The sequence below is a fragment of the Aptenodytes patagonicus genome, chromosome 5, assembly GCF_965638725.1.
Source record: "Aptenodytes patagonicus chromosome 5, bAptPat1.pri.cur, whole genome shotgun sequence".
Classification (NCBI taxonomy): domain Eukaryota; kingdom Metazoa; phylum Chordata; class Aves; order Sphenisciformes; family Spheniscidae; genus Aptenodytes; species Aptenodytes patagonicus.
This window is the reverse complement of record NC_134953.1, coordinates 49,088,008-49,107,432: the sequence shown is the minus strand read 5'-3', so window position 1 is coordinate 49,107,432 and position 19,425 is coordinate 49,088,008. Positions and strand designations below refer to the sequence as shown.

Here is a 19,425-nt window from a genome sequence, read left to right as displayed (position 1 = left end):
AATATATGTTTGAAAAGTATGTGTGTTACTGTTGTTAAAATGAAGATACTGTAGGGCCTCCCTCCAAACCAGTGCTAGAATCAGTAGTTAAATATATTTAACTGAGTTGGAAGCCAAGTTATTTTTCAATGTTCTCTCCTGCTCATGCTTTTTATTTATCAAAGCATTTAAGAAATTTTTAGAGGTTTTAGTATGTGGGCTGAGTAAGACTGTTCATATCTGAGCATGTCCTTAAGTGCTTTGGTAAAGCAGGGCTGCTGAATGTGCTGCTGCTGTAACTCTAGCTTCTGGCTATCCAAACAGTTCCTTTAAAGTTTGAATTTGTTAACCGAGAGTTTACATGTAGTATGTGTTGGCCAACACACTTCTGTTGTTCACCATTGTCCTTCATCCAAATTAATAGACTCAAGTTCAGAGAAAGTCTGTGAAGCTAAATGAGGTGTGTCTCTCGGTGATGGCAGCTTAAGAGAATAGAGCAACTTTTAGGTACCCACAGATGGGCCAAATTATTGGGTTGCTTTAAAAAGCTTTTTAACTGAGTGAAATGCTGTGAAAAGTTTCATTATCTGGCTGACTGCACTGACTTCTGAAGGTGTTCCTGGGTATGCTGTAGGAAACACTGATGAAATAATGACAAAAAGTAAGTCTTGCTGCTTAGCTGTCGCTGTTGAGACAAATGCATTTAAATACAAAGCAAATATAAGGTTAACAGGTAAGGAATCATCATAAATTTTAAAAGTATTTTAAAGGGATATTTTAAGTATATTTAACAATAAAAGTAGAATTGACCAGAAGTTAAACTTCCTTGTACTTAATTTAGTTTGTTTTTTTAAAAAAAATTAACTGCTGTTACAGACAGAATATAAGGGTGTCTGGTTTGCATTGCTTTAACCCTACATGAAGTTCACACACTGGACTCCAGAAGCTCTGCTGGCTTAAATAAAGAGGTCTTTAAGATGTATTAGCTTTATGTTTACGAAAGAAGAAGATGGAAATATGTTCCTTATCTGCAAAACCTTGATGTTTATTTAGAAGGGAAATAAAACTGGGTTTATGGTAACAGGATAAAAATTGTAATTAAAAACTGTATATGAACAGGCTGAAAAAACGTGAAACTGAGCAGCAGTAGTATTCTTCTGAGCGCCTTGCCACAAGCTATTTATGAATGTCTGGACTTCTTGAGGACTAATAAAAGACCATAAACAACACTATGTAGGTTGCATTACTATAAAAATTCTGGTGCAATATTAGGAAAGCTACAGTTGCCTTTTGGGATGAAGGGACAAGCCAATACCCTGCTCTCCAGTTCTAGGTTTCCCCAGCCTGGCAGTGAGCTTGCCCGAGGGACCTATGCTGAGCCTTGCTGAGCTAGTGGCTCTGCGGCAGCTGTGCACCATCTGCATGGTGTCAGCTGTCAGTTGCGTGCCAGCAGCATGGGGCTGTGGGCAGGGGGTGAGGGACTGATGCAGGGCTGGTACCTAAGCTGTGCATCTTCCATCACAGGCTTACGGTCTTATTTGGAAAGGCGCACACAGCAAGACCATAAGCCCAGTGAGGGAGATCTTTCTTACCTTGCTTAGAAACATGCTCACAAGCAGACTTTACAACCCTCCGTCCTTTTCCCTTATTTGCTTCAAGAAAAGCAGATTAACAGAGAAGGATGTTCAGTGAAAACGTGTTCAAGGCTTTGCAATTGCTAGTTGCTCAGTTTTGCTTTAATGTTTGGGGGACTTTCAGCATGCTTGCAATGTGAATGTACTTGTACCTCAATATGCTAAATGTTTTTTTTATACACTCAATTCTCTTAAGTACAAAGTATTTACACAGTTTTCACAAGTATATTAAGTTTTGTTAGAATTGGGCCAAGGAATAAATTTTCTATTTATTATGTCCCCAGACAGAGCAGTCATCAGAGCTTAACTTTTCTTCTCTCCGCTTGCTGTGGCAGTAAATAGTAAAGGCTTTCTTTTAAAGATGAGTCTGTAAACTGCAGCGTTAGCATTACAATGATTTATGTAGAAAATTGCCTTAGCACTGTCAGAGGCCTTCAGAGAATAACGTGGCAGTCTTTCACATTTTAAAAAAAGAAGAGAAAAATCCAAGAAACAGACTACAGTAAGATGTCTGTCTGAAACCTGGTTATCAGAAAGCTGGTTCTCCCTGCTGGGTGGTTCCCAGGTCTAGTGGAAACGTGAGTATGTCTGTCCCAGAGGGCCTGAGGTTTGGGGGCAAATGGTGTGGGTTTTTGTCATCTTCTCAGACTTCAAATTCTTCTGGGTTAGCTTACCATTTCTCTGAAAGGTCTTAAAGTGACATCCAAAGGGGTTTGAATAGCCAAGACTAACTGTATTTATCTAAAGGCATAGTGATTTGCAGAGAGAGAAAGAAACAACTTCTCTTGGCTGCTGAAACCTTACTCAATTCATCTGTTGAATCTTGAGACAGTGTTCAAAAACTGGATCTTACTTTTGGGGTCCATTATTCTTCATTGCTTGCTTATTATTCCATTGCCTCTAAGTAATGAACAAGATATGAAGAGGTTTCTCTTAGTATTCAAACAGTACAAATAAGTTGGTTTCAAGAATGTATTTTTGTCTGTGTTAATCCTTTCAGTAACATGACCTGAAATCTTTTCTTCAAAGGTGAGCTTAAAAGAAAAACCATCCATTAGGAGCTTGTTTTCCATGTATTCATTGAACCATTCTATTTTTTGTTCCCCTTTTTACTTTGGACTACAGTTACTTGTCCATATAAATTTTCAGATCCAGACTTTAACAAGGTACCTTTTATTTCTGTGTCCACCATAACAAGCCCCTCTCTTCCTTTTTTTTTTTTTAATGACCTGGGCTGGCTAGGATTAGATGAGCCATTTTATTAAGTTTGTGACCAGCAATGCTTCTATCTTGGTGGTGAAGATAATTGAAAGAAATGTAAGTGGGGTTATCCTTCACAGGATTATGTTTTAGAGTACAGTAGATGGTGCTCCTTGAGAAGATGAGAAATGAGGAGGGCTGAATTTTTCTTATGGTCTGTTAAATCAATCACTTTTTAAATGGACTCTTATTTACAAGTGGCAGCTCAAAACTGTGGATGGATCAGTCTTATTTGGACTGTTCCCACAACTGGAAGGAAGAGAGAAATACTTGGATGAAGAGACTTGAACTGCAGAGTGGCCGAGGAAACTTGAAGCGTAATACCCTGAACCTACTTGAAGTTTATGCCTCTCCTGTGGTTCTCTTACCTTACTTCATCTGAGGTTTTGGCCTGTAGACCAGAGGTTGTCTGGGGCTGAAATGGGATTTTGTTTAATTAGAGCTGAGTGAAGTACAGAGCCTTTCCCTTACTTTCTCTTCCTTTTCTCTGGAGTGCAGAACTGATACATTTCCTAGTACATAATTGTGGTCTGGATCCCTTGAGCAGAAGCTAAATGTGACTTGTAACCAGCAGAAGGGTTATACAGATGTCAGTTCAGATCTCTGAATTCAGAGTTCAGAGACACTCTCAATTCTGTAACATAACCCTCCAAGTCCTCAGGATGGGCTGCTAGTACCAAAAAGGACTCTGAAACCAGGAAAGAGCACATCTGCTTGTATCTCCAGTCTTGACCAGAAAAACAAACCTTCTGGTGACTGTGGTGACACTGCAGAGAGAGAAGTCTTGTTCTTCCATCAACGTAAGCTTTCACTTTTAGGGGTAAAACTTAACTTCCCAATTTCAAATTACTTAATGAATGGAAGTTGCATGGCCACCAGTGAGACCTCATTTTTTTCCCTAGTAATTTCAGACTATTTGGTAGTAGGAAGATCTTTCTCCCATTAAGCTCTCTTAGTACTTCAAACCTGTCTCCATCTGCAGATAATTAGATGAGGTGTTTTGGTGAATTTTTGTAAATGGTCTGTTAAAACTATTGAAGAGTATTTGATCAATTTGGGAATCGGCTTTTAAATCAAATGTATTAAACAATGATTGCTCTTCATGGTTTTTCTTTTTTTGTATCTTGAAGAAACTTTGTGCAGTTTATGTAAGCAGTTTCCATTTCTTGGCAAATATTGTGTAGTGGTCATTGGCTGCAGTGTGGGGCAGTCCAGCATTGGAGCTGGCTTCCCAAAGAGGTTGTGCAAGCTCCATCCTTAGAGGTATTCAAGATCTGGCTGGGGAAAGCCCTGGGCAGCCTGGTCTGACCAAAGAGCTGCCCCTGCTCTGAGCAGTACGTTGGAATAGAGACCTCCAAGTCCTGGGGACTGTACCCTTGTGATAAAGGTACACAATCAGCTCTTTGGAAACTTGAGGTTCTGTCCCCAACTTTCTGCCAACCATCTTCCTCTGGCCTTAGGTTTTAAGGAGAAGCCATGTCCTTATGTGGATTTGCCATGTATAGTGCAAAGTGAAATTCACTTCTTACATAATTAGGGATCCCAGTCTTAAAAATGGGGGTTAATTTAAACAGGATTGTATTTATTAGAATGAGACTGGGCTTTTTTGAAGAGAAGCTTCGTAAAAGCACAGAAATTAAAAATGGGTGCTGTAGTGTCAAGAATGTCCTCTGAGAGATTAATATTTAGGGTAGGAGTATGGTAGCATGTGGAAGTTGTGTTGCACCATTGCATCCACCCCTTCTTGACTGATCAGGACAAAAGTCTTTTCTGGGAGGCTGCAGATAGCTGCCCTTCTGTTCCTCCTGATGTACATGTAATAATGGCCATGATCAGGCAGTAGTGCTGTGTCTTGGCCTCAGGAATTGGACTTGCAAGACATGAAAGCTGTGGTTTCACAGCATCTTATACACAGAAGTTCCATGCCAACAGTGTTGGTAAAAGGCAAAGACAGATTTCCCTTAATTCCCCCCCAATTTTATAGCTTGCTTTCAACGTTGAGTGTCGATACAGTGAATTTTTGTGTCTGCTTGAAGAAACAAGCCTGTTATTAATAGAACATGAATTTCTGTAGCTTATTACAGTGTTCTTTCAATTCTCTAGCCATATTTGTTGGAAATGCCTGAATTTGCTAGGAGGTCATTATCTGAAAAGCATTAGCATGCCTTTGGATTTTTCGTTTGTTCCTTCCTCGCTAACTAGAGGAGTTAGTCTGTTAAATGGCAGGTAGTTGAAAAAAAAAATTAAGGTGGTGTGTTAAGGCATGCAAAGAGGTACGCTGTGGACTTAAACAGTTCTGAGAAAAAAAGCTTAGCAGCTCAGCTCGAAGAAGAGGCTTGAGCTAATGATTATTAATATTGTCTGTATTAATACAGACTAAGAGATGCATTGGTTATATGCTGCATAGGTGTTTTGTAGAATAAGTTATGAAGTGACATTTATGTTCTTACAGGATTATATAAAAGTGTGTGTATACACTTGTGCAAATGAAGGTGGAAGTCAGATCAAGTTTCTCCTATATGAGACTCTGTGAAATTAAAGGTATTCATAAGTACCTTTAACTTTTCGAAAGAATAGTTTAAGGATAGCATACAAAATACTAACCAAAAAAGATTCAAAACACCATCAAAGCAATTCCTAAAACAGATTTGGTAGTTGGATGAGAAATGCTTCAAATGGTGTTTTAACCCTGTTACATCATTGCCAGGCAGCAGGACTGTCAGAGTTAATTGCCCCAGCGTATTCTTTGGCTCCTCGAGATGGCTCATCTGCAGTGTATGGACTCGATATTTATGGAGGCTGGCGTCCTGACTCATGGTGCCTGTTGGATTGAGCTGAGGTGTCTAAAGAGGTTACTGTCTCCAGCTGTCCCTCCTGGGGGTGTCTGGCAGAATAGCTGATGGTGGTGTTGGGCGAATTCGGAGGCTTGGGTTAATAATATGGTAGAATGTATACTGAGGCACTAGGCTGGGCAGTGATTTGTTCTGAGGAATGGGACCTCTGGCAATGTGGTCAGCTGGAGGCAGTAATGTCTTCAGCTGCTGCTGCTGCTAGGTCATGGAGGAATCATTGGATCCTATGGATAGACTGTGTTGTTTACAGTCCCAATATTGATGGAGGTTTCCTGTGCTGAGCTCTCTCGGATATATTTGTTCCTTGGCCCCTTCGGCTCTGACTGCAGCTGCCATGCTCAATTTCGAAGAAACAAAATCCTTGTTGGTGTAGTAATAAATGTGGTGGCTTGAAAACAAGCTTGCAAGCTTTTGAATGGCCTTATATTTAGAAGGCACTTAAGTATTTATCACAACTGATTGAGTTCCTTCCTACTTAATGGCATAATCCTGATAAGACAGTACTGCTGTGCAGACAACCTTGCAACTTGTTGTGGAGCAGGGTTTCCTCCCTCAAACCTGTTCCTTATACAGCTTGGGCATAGGCTACCACCTTCCTTTCTGGAAATGTTTCCCAAGCTTGAATGCAGAAAGAAGGCAGCTGAGTGTGTTTGGAGACTTAAAACCTCTTCCACCTTAGTACTTTGTAATGTTGAGACTGTGTTCCTGCTACTGTCAGAGCTGTTTGTAACCTACTGTGTATCAGCCCACCTGGGAGAAATGGCAGATCCTGGTTTTCAAATATAGATAGATTACCCGAAATATTACAGCAGGCAGACTAATCATTTGGCTTGAATTTTAAATAGTGTCATAAGAAACATTCTGCATTTAACTGTTGGCATTTTTAGTTAACATTTCCCTACTCTAGCTCATTTAAAATGGTGTTTGTGGAAAAACTGAATCTAATCCTCATTAACTTGCATGGTAGTTGTTTGCAACGGCTTTGGCTCATTGTACTTCTGTGTATCTGGCATATAAACCCTGGGATTGTCATCATCTTCTCTTCAGCATGCAGAAGAGCATCGCCTAGCAGTAAAGTGGCTTTTTATCAATACCCTTTATGTTCAATTGCTTGCAAAATTCAATAGTTCCCTATAGGTTTTCTCATCATTAGTGCTAATTAAGCTAGATGCCCCTGAATACGTGTATGAAAAAAAACTTATTTAGTAGAACAGGATGTCTTTAGCTGTAGAGTCTTATAGACAAGGCTGGAAGTCTGGTATGGCTTCCTGGGAGATTCTGGGTTGTATTTAGAGGAGATCAGGTTCAGAGTCGCTTCCCTCCCCCAAAGTAGAGGGGGATCCTGGTTCTGAAAGTCAAGCTGTTACAGGAAGCATAAGTAATCTCTCATAGCATAGTCTATTCTCTCATTGGGTTTAAAAAAAGAATGGCTCTATCTTATCTAGTGATGACAAAGCATGAAAGTAGCTCTGTTGGTTTTGATTTCAAAGCTGTGAGATGGAACTAAGCCCACCAAACCTCCTTGATTCAGGTTTAATATTCTCCTTTAAACAAGCTCTTTATGGAATGAGAGTATTGCTAAGTGGTCTCTGTTAGAACTGATGGCATTTCATTACACTTAAAAGGATTTTTGTAGCATGAAGTGGGCCTGGAACTAGGTCTAATGACATTACTTTGTCAATATGGTACCTTTTTATGCCTTTCTTCAAACGGAGCAAAATAAAACTCCAGGCTACTGTGGCTGCAAGAAAAGCTGAAAGTGTGACTGCAGCATGACTGGTGCAATAATGTCTTCCCAAGGGAGCCCGGAGCTGAGAACTGTCCTTCTGTGCAGTGCAGGCTTTGATGAACTGTTATAACACCCCTCCCTGTCTGCTTCCCAGCTGGGGGCGGAGGGGAAGATAATCAACACACAGAGCTGACTTTCTAGTGTCTTCTTTTTATGCTTCAAATAGAGGTTTGCTTAGGGGGAGGGTATTCCCATCAGATGTTTGAAGCCTGGAGGAGGTGTGATGGCAAGGGAGGGTACCCAAGGTGCATTCAACAGCAGCTGGTGCTGCTGAACCTGGAGCTGGCATATCCCAAACAACTCCAAGGAACAGGATCAAACTAAAATAGCTTGGGGTCCTCTGTCCCATGGTTTTTATTAGACTTCCATTAGACTTGAATCTAATCCATTGAGAGGCCATAATTATGCTAGCTAAGACAACTTTACCTTGATTAGAGGACAAATCTGGCAATTTTCTGGTAATCTGGGGTTCACATCTAACCCAAATTAATGTGATTCTTAGGGATGAAGGTGTTTGCTCTGTGACAGGATGCATTTAAGTGGAATCTCATTTATACAATTGATTTATCTACCCATATAGCAGTCTAGAGAATCGAAGTGTTTTTCTTTAAGTGGTCCTTCCTGAGTAGAGATTGCAGTAACCTATCTGGGATTGTGGTAAGCTTGCTCAGTTTATATTTTGGAAAACATTTAGCAGCACAGAGGTTTGAATCAGGGAATATATTCAACCAGCAGTGGTCTATCCTTGTCCCTGTGGCACAGGTTAAGGGCTTCGGAATAGCAGCAGTGAACTTACTTAGGTGGTGCTTTGGAGTAAGGAGTAACTAATGCAACTGTTGCTTTATTAAAAACAAAAAAAAACCCTCAATGTTTTTAATTTCAGGCACTCACAGTTTTAGCAAAACAGTCTTTTGATACTGAAACTTCATATGCTTTGTCTCAGTAGCCTTTGTTTTTATGTGACAAAATACGGACTTTGAGCTGATGGAGCACAAAATCTGAGTGCTGTAATAGCACCTTCCTATGCCTGAATATAGCTTTGGTTTTAAAAACTACAAATTAGTATGCTAGTGCATGCTTAGTGACACTAATTTGCCTTAAAATATCAGTCTGCTCTAAAAACACTCTCAGGTATGTGATATTAATACCAATTTCTGTATTGGTCCTGGGTGCTGAACAGTCTGCAGTGGTGGTCATGGTGTTGGATTGTAACCTAAATTTCTAATCTTTGACTTTGATGCCTCAAAATGGGCATTGGAAATAGGCAACCAGGCTATAAGATGGTGGGGCTTGGGACTGGTAGAAGAGACAGGATCTCCCTCAGAGGCCAGGGAGTGGAAGCGCAAAGTGAAAAAGACTGTAAGGAAATGGAAGTGAAGAGCAAAAGCTGCTGTTCTCTCTCCTTCCTCCCACCAATTAGGTCCCCCAAAACTGAAAACAATATATCCATGTTGCACTTAAATATGGGGCCATGGCAAGATAGGAATTGGAGTTAGAGATACAGAAGTAGAAACGGCACCATATTAGGTAGAAGTAGAGTTGAAAGGCTTTGGTATATTCAGAGAGGAAAATACATATAGTCCCATGAGAGGGACAGAGTCATCCACTTTGTGGAAATGGCAATTCCTATGGTCACAGATCTCGTTACCAAGTCACAGCTGAGGCATTTGTGATTATAGTAGCAATTGTAGAGTGTGTGTATGGAAAGGGGAGAGGAGCAGTTGGCTGCAGACCTTTAATTGTAACTAGTGATGCAGTTAAAGGCAAATACAGTTAGATGCAAACCCCCCCCTTTCTCCTGATTTGAAGGAGTAGATATAGCACATACCCATTTCTCATGGAAACTCGCTGGGCTGGGTGCCCCTCCAGTCTGACCCCTGAGGTGTTTCAAACTGCAATTTCAAGTACAGTGTGAGCTGCCCCAGGGGTTGGTTTGGAGGGCACCTAGCTCCATGCTGTTCCTGCAGAAGACCACAGAGCATGCCAATCTGGTCACTGCCTGGAGAGTTGTCTTCTTGCGGCCTCCCAGCATCCACAGGGGATACTAAAGGGTATATCCATATTTATTTCTGTTAATATCTGGCATGGACCAGTTGTTCATGGATTACTGTTGTCAGGTTCACTCTGCCACCATCATGTCTTGCAGGAATAAGTACCTGGAGTGTGTGTGTGTGGTTTTTAAAGTGTGATGGGGAGGGGGGAAACCCTCATCTGTCCCAAATCAATCTTCTGGTGAGTGCCTCCTAGTTCTAGTGTGGAGGGACTTGTTGAACACCAGTCTTGCTGTTGCCTTGTTCATAACCCTTATGGTAAGGCAGCTGCTCCATTCCTTTAATCAATTTAGTTGCCCATCTGTACGCGCTCTCTAACTCCAGTGTGTCCTCCTGGGGTGTGGAGAACTGCACGCACCATCAGGATGCAAATGTAGCAAAGCTTTATACAATGGTAGAACTGGTGGTAAATACTCATGCTTTACTGTTTCTCCACTGGTCTACCCTCAACATGAAGCCAAGCTTCCAGACATGTTTCAGAAGCAATTTATTCTGTAATTCCATTTGTTAGTGCTCTCCAAGGTCATAGGTTTTAGCATTAAATAAAGCAATTGATTTATCTCACAGATTGAGAATAAAGATAAGCAGCAGAGCAACCAGAACCCTTGAGAATGTGTTTACTTTCTAGCAGCTCTTAGTGGTATTTCCATAGGATACTGGTCATTAACTTCTTGGGAAAAAGAAAACAGCGACTTGGGAACTGGAGATGTCTCTTCTGTTTTCCCTAGAACAAAACAATTAGTTCCTCTCCATTTGATTTTTATAAGTAAATTCTCTTGCACACTTATAAATCTTTTTCAAATATCCAGGAGTTTTTGTGTTCCCAAAAGATTCCTTATAAAAATTTAGCTAGTCTTTGTTGGTCAGAAATGTGGAGTTTAAAAGTAGGTTTAAAAAAAAAAAAGGAGCAATTGCTAGTTGTTTCTAACGTGCACATCTTTGAGGAGCAGGGACCACTGCTAGTCCAAAAGGGGAACTTCACTGGATGTTCAAATGATCTAAAATATGGCTTACCTCCGGTGCTTCCTTAAAAAAATGAAAATAATGTCTGAACTGGTCTCCCATTTCTAGAGGAAGTTGCTTCATGCTGGGGCTGAGGTAGGTTTGTAACACACAGACAGTCGGTGCTCCATCTGCCCTCTGAGATGGTGAAAACTTTCATTGTCAGTCCCGTGTTAAGTCTACTTAAAAATAGTGCTACCAAAACACATTGCTCTTATTTTAGCAGGATGTTAATAGCCATTGCACTCATGTTTTATGTGTTGCTTTGGCTCACTGGTGGCTCTGTGCCTCACACCACATGTGAAGTGGATGCTGTTGTCTAGCTGGCTTCTCTCTTGACTTGATGGCCTTTTTGACAAAAAGGATAAAGTATTTCCTATTACTCTATTGCATGTTATCATTGTGCTAATGGCTAATTCAGTTTGACTGTAGAAATGTATCACCTGCAAACCAGAATGCTGTTGTTCTTCAGAGCTGGCCCTGTTGTGTCTTGACAAAATAAAAACTAAGTTCTCTTGTGAATTTTCATATAGGAAAGCTTGTGCATAGGCAAGTGCTTACATTGAAACAAAGACTTCAAGCAGTAAGTGACAGGAATACCGTTGAGCTAGTTAAATGCAAATAAGCCTTGCTTAATACTAAATGTATTTAGAAGACTTGTAGGAAAAAGGATGAAAATAACTGTTGCTATGCAAGTGAGCTGCTTGTCCTAATACTGATTAGTCCAGGGGGAAGCAGAGCTTTGCAAATATTAGGAATAGTTTTATATGATAAATAATCCACTTGATTAGCTACTTAGATTGTTCATATTTTTCTTTGTAAATCGCTTACTAAAAGCTGACTGGCAGAAAGTGAGAACACTTGTACCAGGACTGTGCATAGATAATGGAGGCCAAGTGTGTGTTAGGCTTGCTGTGTTGGGTTTACCTGCCTCTCTCTCAGCCAATGAACATCTGTACAGGTCATGGTTTATTTCTGCATCCGTTTTCTCCCTGCAGTGTCTCTGCTGTTTCAAGGTCACAGGCCTGACAATCAATTTCATTGGTTGATGCTTTTTATTAATTTTTTTAATGGTGTGTTAACTTTTTTATAGACATATTGAAATACTCATTTGTTATGTCTACAGCATGTGTCTATTGAAAAAAAAAATTTGAATTAATGCTAGAGAAGCAAACCCACCCCAGGTGAGAGTTCTATTCTGTTCTAATAACTTGGCTTTTTACCAGACATTGTAATACTTTTTTTTTCTTCAGCCGCAGAAGGCTAAGGGTATAAGTTCAATCCAAGTAGATGAATCGCTGCCATCAGTTTAGTTGCGCTTTACCTGAATCCACAGGGCAGTGACCAGGAGCTGAGACAGCGGGTCAATTAAGATTGTGGTACAAGTAAATCTATTCTATTGTTATAGAGGCTTTCGATTATAAAATTCTTCTATAAAATAGGGTGAGCTGACAAGACAGGCCTGAATGGTGCTTTTGTCCTGTTTGTATAAAAAGTGATTAGACTAGGGTAGATCTGGGGCTGGAGGAGAGCAGTCTGTCTGCTTAGATGACTTCTTTCCCTCTCCCATTTTATTTAAATAGATGCATGCTTGCTTGCTTTATTCCCCAGCTGTAAGCATGTTCCTTTTCTTTGTCTTTTGGAGGCTCGCGATTTTGCATTTTGACCCAGCTAGCTCATTTCTCCTCTAGCAAGCAAGCAGTTGTGAGTGGGACTATCTCCTGCCACTGCTTCAGAGAAGTTTAGGTGCCTGAGTTAAAAGGCCAAGTTGCAAGCTGTTTCATGGAATTATTTTATACCATCAGACTGCATATCAACAATCCTTTCTCCCCATAGTTTAAAAATAACTTGATATCTCCTTTACAAGGACTTAAACTCTGGCATTTAAATTTATCTTCCCTTGAAAGCATTGCATTGCAGTGCCTTCAACTTCTCAGCTATGTTGAGGGGTAGAAAACTAGCTGTTATAGCTATGGGGGCAGCCTAAAGAGCTGTCTTGCTTTTGTGATTGGATTAATGCTTTCTAATTGTAGAAAGGTATCTTAAATACCCCTGCTCTCAGGATTTTTCAAGCTATATGAATGTGAAACCTGATCAGTGTAAACTTAGTTTTCTCTGCTGCTGTTCAGAACTTGCTGCCTGTGGCTTTTAAACAAGTGCTGTGGCTTTAAAAAAAAAAAATCATGATAGGGACAGCAGAGATTAAAATGAATTACTGAGTGGAAGAACCCCAAAAGAAACCTCTCAAAGTGGTAGATTGCTTGCTTAGCCAAGAGATTTGAGGAGAGCTGGTTACTGACCATACCAACCTGGAGAGTCGGGGCAAATGCTACCCCCAAGTCCTTTCTGGGAGGAGTAGCAAACTTTTTGTCTCACTGAGGCTGATGCTCATGAAAGGGGGTACATGTATGTGCACATCTGCCCTGCCCTGCCTGCAGTGACAGGGGCTGCAGGCATGAGCTCCTTCTAGGAAGTAGGTTTACTTCCCTGGTTACTAGGTGTCTAATAGATTTCTCTCGAGCCCTTCCAAGCTGCAAAGGTAGCAATGACATTAGCTGTTTATAACCTGCTGTCTGTCTTTCTCTCGGATTTATTTCATGTAAAACCCCAGGCTTTTCTCATTTGCAGCTTAACTTTGTTATAAGGTGACTGCTTTTACTTCCAACTTCATTGATATCTATTACAAACTTGCCCTGCAGTTCAAGAAAGAAGGTGCCTCGGGTTTCCATGAGCAACCCTAAGTGGAAGTCATAGTGTGCATGGCTTTTACAGTACTGATGATATATGTTTTGAACCTCTATTGTTACTCAGGGAATTTAGAAGGTTTTTTTCCACAAATACTGGTTTGCCCTGCATTAACACTTAAGTTCACCAAGCTGCTGTATATAGGAGCTAAGGGATGCAGCAATGTAACCAAGAGAAATCAATGGGCAGTCATCCATAGCACGTTGATTGTAGAGCGTACAGCTGAATGTTAAGCACATTTCCAGGGCAAGCTGTCAGCTTTGACATTTGGGTACTGTGCAATGTAGATGGTGTAGGTGAACTGGAAAACCTCTAGAGCATCTGAACAAAGATCCTGGCTGTGGGAGGGAGATTGTGTGACCACAAAAAGTCCGTTTCAGTAAATGGAGATGTGGGTGTGTTTGGAGGGGATTAGAAAATGGTGCCAGAGAGCAAGAACTCCACGCTGTTGACGTGTGTGCCAGACCTGACCAAGGTGTTCTGAACAGCGTATTTGCTAACCGCAAATTGTGATTCTCGGCTCTGCCATACTAAGACATTTAGGTGGTAAAATACTCTGCTGGTAAGTGCACGTGTTGTGTTACACAGTTCTCAACCTATGCTTTTGTTCCTTAGTATTGAGTTCGACCGAGACTGTGACTACTTTGCCATCGCTGGGGTGACAAAGAAGATTAAAGTCTATGAGTATGGTACAGTCATTCAGGACGCGGTGGATATTCACTACCCTGAGAATGAAATGACCTGTAATTCCAAAATCAGGTAGGTGTTGACTTTGCATTTGAACTCAGAGGGCCTTTTCCATTTGCTTGTTCGTGTGCAGTGACTGTTTTGCTTTCTTTATCCATTGTGGGAATGGGAGGAGAAGGGAGGAAAGCAGGAGCTGGTGGAGAGCTTGCTTTGAACTCTGGGTGGGATCCGGTGGCACAAGCACTGTTACTTGTGTATGCCAGGCTCATCCAAGGTAATAGCAGGCCCACATATCTGGAGGGGAAAGGGACATAGAGTAGTGAACTGCTTTTGTGTTCCTTGCAAATGCTGTTGGATACCTACTCAGTTAGGAGAGTAAAAGTGGAGCAATGGATATGCTCCAGGTAAAGTCTTAACTTGTCTCAAGGTAACTTCTGTGCCCAGTTCTTCCTAATAGCCACCAAGTCCTTCATGCTCTCTTCTCTTCGTCAACCAGATCCTTTCCATTCTGCTGAGAGGCTGCTAGTCCTCAGGAAATGTGCCTCGTTTGCACCTTCTGCCAATGAATTTATGTCTGCCTGAAGTACTGTTCTGCTGGACCTCATAATATCAAGCTCTTGGGGAAAAGACCTTGCTTGGTTTTTGCTTCTGTGCTGCCATCATTACTGTCAACCTATTTTTTTATCTTCTTAGATGACTTAAACCAAAGAAATACAGACCACCATGTCAGAACTTCAATTGAAAGAATCCAGCTAGCATAACTTAAAAATCCTAATTCAAACATTTTGTTAAAGTTCAAAAGTAAATAATACAGGCAATCAAACCAATTCAGTATTATAATACAAGTCTCCAGCATCTCTGTTGAACTCATTTTGTTTTTACTTGGTACTCCACATTTTAAAAACAGTAAAGCAGCCATAAAAGTATAAGTAATAAATTTATATAACAGTCTGGCTTCCATGAAGACAAAATGTTGTGCAACAAGATTAATAATGTTTGCAAGCCTACTTTATAGCATAAAAGTCACGCTTAGTTTTGTAGTTGACATGTTTCTTAAGATAGATCAGTCACTCCTGTATCGCTCATGCTGATTATTCTCAGGAATTGTGTAACACTATTTTATGAAGGAAAAGATGTAAATGCAACTGACCCTGGGACTTGCTTTCAAGATGGGTAAAAAAACAGTCTGAGAGGGATTTGTATTGATAAGCCATACTGATTATGGAGCTTGTGTTTTGCTGGACTTGTGAAATGTTCAGCATTTTTGCCTGAGTCAGAGCAGAGTTCACTCCATTCAGCTTCATTATTCTGAAGAGAAGAGCAGAGTAATAGGAGAACTAGCTAGCAGTTGATTAATACCTTTTGCCTTAATTAGAAGGGGAAAAGCAATGTGTGTTTGGTATTTCTCAGTCTGCCTGAGACAACTTCCAAACTTGCTTTGCAAATTTGACAGGGATCTACCCCGATGATCCTGCCAGGCATTAGAAAGTTGTTTGTTCTCCCTTCTCTGGCAGCTGCTGGTGAGGAGAGCCACGTTAGCGCCTTCAGTGATGTTACTCTTGTCAGCTTTGTGCTCCAGACAAGACACTGCTTGCATTTAAGATTTCTTCTCGTTCTCAAATTTCATGCGTATATACATTATATATCTGACGATGCTAAATGCATTGTCCTCTGATGCTGTGTGCCTCAGCGGAGGTGGACAGGGTCCTCTTTCATTTCCTTGCCCTAGTTTCTCTCATTCCTCCGAAGAAATGCTTTTCTGTGCTCCCCCCCCCCCCCCATTGGCACCTCCACATTATATCAACCTTCCTTCGGCTCGTGGGTGCTTCTGGTTTTGACAAATAAAGTTAGGCTGTCAGTCAAATGCATCTTTGCTATATCCATTAGCTGTGCTGCCAGTCACTGGTGCAGGGGCTCACTGGCGCAGTGTCGAGCAGCATAATAACTTGCTATTCTGAAGTGGTGTAGCTTGAGAGAGAAGTTATATATGAAGGCTGTAATTTCATTACGGAATATTGCAGTATGCTGAAAATGTGCCCACATTATAATAAAAAATCTAAACAAGTGGAGCCTGCTTTTTGTAAAAAGCCTTGGCTTAAAGCTGTTGATCTTAATTTGGGTGGAGGTACAGCTTCTTTCAGAGGCTTACTCTACCTGCTAGTGCCCTTTCTGATGTCAAAGACGGATGTATTTCTGCTGTGGCACATGGGTGGTACCTCTCTTCCCAGCAGAGATGCAGGGGTCTGTGTGCAGATGGGATTTGGTGACATGTCTCTTCTCCTGAAGCTGGCGTGTGACACTGGCACGGCTCGTAATGTCCCTTCTGTCCTCACACAGCACCAGAGCTGTCTGTCTGCAGGTGCTTTGGCTTTCCAAAGATGTGTCATGGGAAGCTCACCCTAAATTGATCCTGGTTAACCTTGTTCAGAGTGATGATGCTGGAACATAAATCATTAGTGGTTACATTGGTGACTCAGCTTTTGGAGGAGCAGCAGCTCTGATGGGCTTTTATAAAAGCAGACAGGTGACAGCATTTGTGAGGACTTGTCTGGCCAAGAGCAAGTCTGCTGGCCTGGAGCAGCTGTGGGAAGGGAAGCCCTTGCTGGGGACAGGGCTGGCACTGGCCCAGCCCTGCTCTGCTGGGTGCCTGCTGAAAGGTTGAGCTTCATGCCAGCAGTAATTGATTGTAGGCTTTTCTGGAGCAGAGCCCTGGTACCAGCTGTAGCTGAGTCTTTCTTCCTCTTTTCCAACCCCCTTTTTTACACCCACCTGCTTCTTAAATACATTATTTTTTCATCATCTGCTGAGCTTTCTCATCCCTATTTTTAAGAACGGGGAGGAAGTCAGTGTGTCGGGTTTCTGGTAAATGTGCATCGTGTCCCCTGTGAATGACAGTGGCATAAGCTTCCAGGAAAAACACAAGATGACACATAAATCCTCATAAAAATCCCATTTACAGATTCATAGCTTCAGTACAAGAAAGAAATCCTGGCATTGTTTAGTAGCTATAAACAGCACCCTGCGAGCTAATTATGACATGCTGTGTCCCTAGCTATGGCAGACAATAATCTGCGGCTCCCCCTGCGCAGGAGGAGATGGGAAAGGATGAGAAGAGGATGAACGGCTAGCAGCAAGCCACGGCTCTTCTCCGATTTGTTCAAGAGGCAGATTTGTTGTTTTGCCATAGGTTGCAGGAGGAGAAAAATAAGGAGATCTAGTGTTCAGGTAAAAGAAATTGGCTTTAGGCCTTGTTAATCTACAATAGGTGATGTGCAGGTGTGGTTAGGTAAACATGCTTTTGAAATCCATGTTTAGTATTCTGCATGCTCACGACTGTGTTTTTGCATCATCTGTACTTCAGTGATGTTACCACAAACCTCTAAAATCAGCTGCATCTGTTCAGTCAACTGCAGTAAAAGCAAAGCATCAGTAGGCTTTTTTTTAGGAGGCTGCTAGTATTTTGTTTTCATTTTTTGGTGTCAATAAATCAAATGCACGATTGCTCTATCCTAATAGCAGTTCATGGGCATATTGCTGTCAGTTTTTAAAATGGCAGTCAGTTCTCACTATTAAGTTTAAATTAAGCAAAAACTTGCTGTATGGTGTTTTTCAGTGTAGAGTCTTTGCTATTTGGAGAGGTATGAGCTCTCTTTAAGCTGAAAAACCTTACGAGTGGTTGTATTATATGCCCATATTTCCAATGCAGAAAGCATTTGACACTAAACAGGTTATAAGGAAATAAGCCTTCAACTTTCATTAATTCCACTTTTCAGAGTAACTGCTTTACTTTGCAATAAGATGAAGTTTTTCTTTGAAAGTATTTGTCTCAACCCTACTAGAGGTTTTCTTTGGATTGATTAGAAAAAAGTTGTTTTTTTTTTTTAAAACACTCATAATGGTAATGTAATTCTATATGTCTCTGAAGTATTTGGTTAGCATTGTTATTCATGTGGATGTTCCTTGCAGTAATAGATCACTCCCTTAAAAACTTTTCAGTCCTAAAACTACTGGGCATCGTTTGACTCATGGTAATAGACTGGATCTGAAACACTTGGCACTCAGAAGCAGGTCAGACCACAGCAGTTTGTGCCTTACTAAAAGCTTTAACTCTGTTTAACTCTTACTGCCAGAGGGGCGGTTGACACCGGTAACTTGATCCTGGATTTGAGACATTTCAGCCATAAAAATACTGGCTCATGAAAGGAACATCAGCGTGACTGACAACGCTAACCGAGCTGGCCCACTTGCGTCTCCAAATAAAATGAAGGATGCACATAAATCTTTACGGGGTCAGGATTTCTGTGTCTGGATCGGATGCCGAGGTTAGAGTGTTTCAGAGGTTGGTGATTAGCTTTCAACTAGAGTTTCTCCAGGCTAATCTCCTAGGAAAGAAAGCTATCACAACTTATGGCAAGATAAACCTCTGGGGTGTAACTGTTGCCCTGTTTCTGGATTAAAGAACAAAGCAAAAACTGAAAAAATACAGCTACTAGTATTTAAAATAAAAAATGGCCTTACACAACTCCTTTTAATCCAGCACTGAGTTATGCATTATCTCAACCTTAGGTAGCTATTTTTTGTATCATATCTCATAGCCTCCACATTTCAGTTTCTCCCTGGATGTGACTGCAGGCCATCTAAAAGTTGTCTACAAAAGGTTAATTTTATGTACTTGTGGGGTTTTGATGCTTAACCTGTTTGAGGACTGTGTAAGCTGCATTTTTGGTCCGTTTCACCTTTGCCCTTTCCTTTCCCCTTCTCCAACTTGCTCCCCCATGCATTTTTGAGTCTGTTACTCAATTTGTTACCCGTGATAACATCTCAAGGGAACCCAAAAAAGTAGATGTTTTTGAAGTTTCAACAAAATTGCCTGTGTTGGGCATGGAAGAAAGATCAGCACTTCCCCTGAGGGGAGCATGGCAGTAGCTTCTCAACCTTTTGTAGGTCCCAGTGAAGCCACATGGAAGAGAAACACCATAATGTCCCAGCTCCAGGACAGCTGCCTTTCAGGCCTGTGTTGTCGCAGTTGCCAGAGAATACAACCAAAGGACAGTCAGCCCTTGGTAAAAAGTATTCTTTACCTGGAGAGGGAGCTCCCCTCCACCTGATCCAACCCAAATTGTGCTCTACAAAGGTTACTTCTGAGGATTTAAGTTATAAAAAGCTCAGGTATTGCAATGTTAAGGAGAAAACTCTAGTTTCAGACTTTGTAAAGAGAGTTGGGTGGTGATGAGGGGAGAATTAAAGCAGAGAGCTGGAACAGGGATTGTTTTTGTCTTATGATCCTTTAATTGTATTCCTTAAATTAAAGATTTATGGTGTGTGTGACTTAAAAGGTGTTAATTGAACCACTTAGTGGCTGCAAATCCCTAAACATTTTTCACCTGTCAGTTCCTGTTTTCCCCTCTCAGTGTATCTACAAATGC

The 19,425-nt window shown here is 41.1% G+C and overlaps 1 protein-coding gene across 2 annotated transcripts in view; it reads left to right on the top strand.

Annotated features, from left to right (window-relative positions):
- The window catches only part of COP1 (COP1 E3 ubiquitin ligase), a 130,739-nt gene that overhangs the window by 43,140 nt on the left and 68,174 nt on the right, over window positions 1-19,425 (top strand). For both annotated transcript variants that reach the window (XM_076339641.1, XM_076339642.1), the window contains exon 12: window positions 13,928-14,071. In XM_076339641.1, the coding sequence (XP_076195756.1) occupies window positions 13,928-14,071 (144 nt within the window). The remainder of the gene's footprint in view (window positions 1-13,927; window positions 14,072-19,425) is intronic.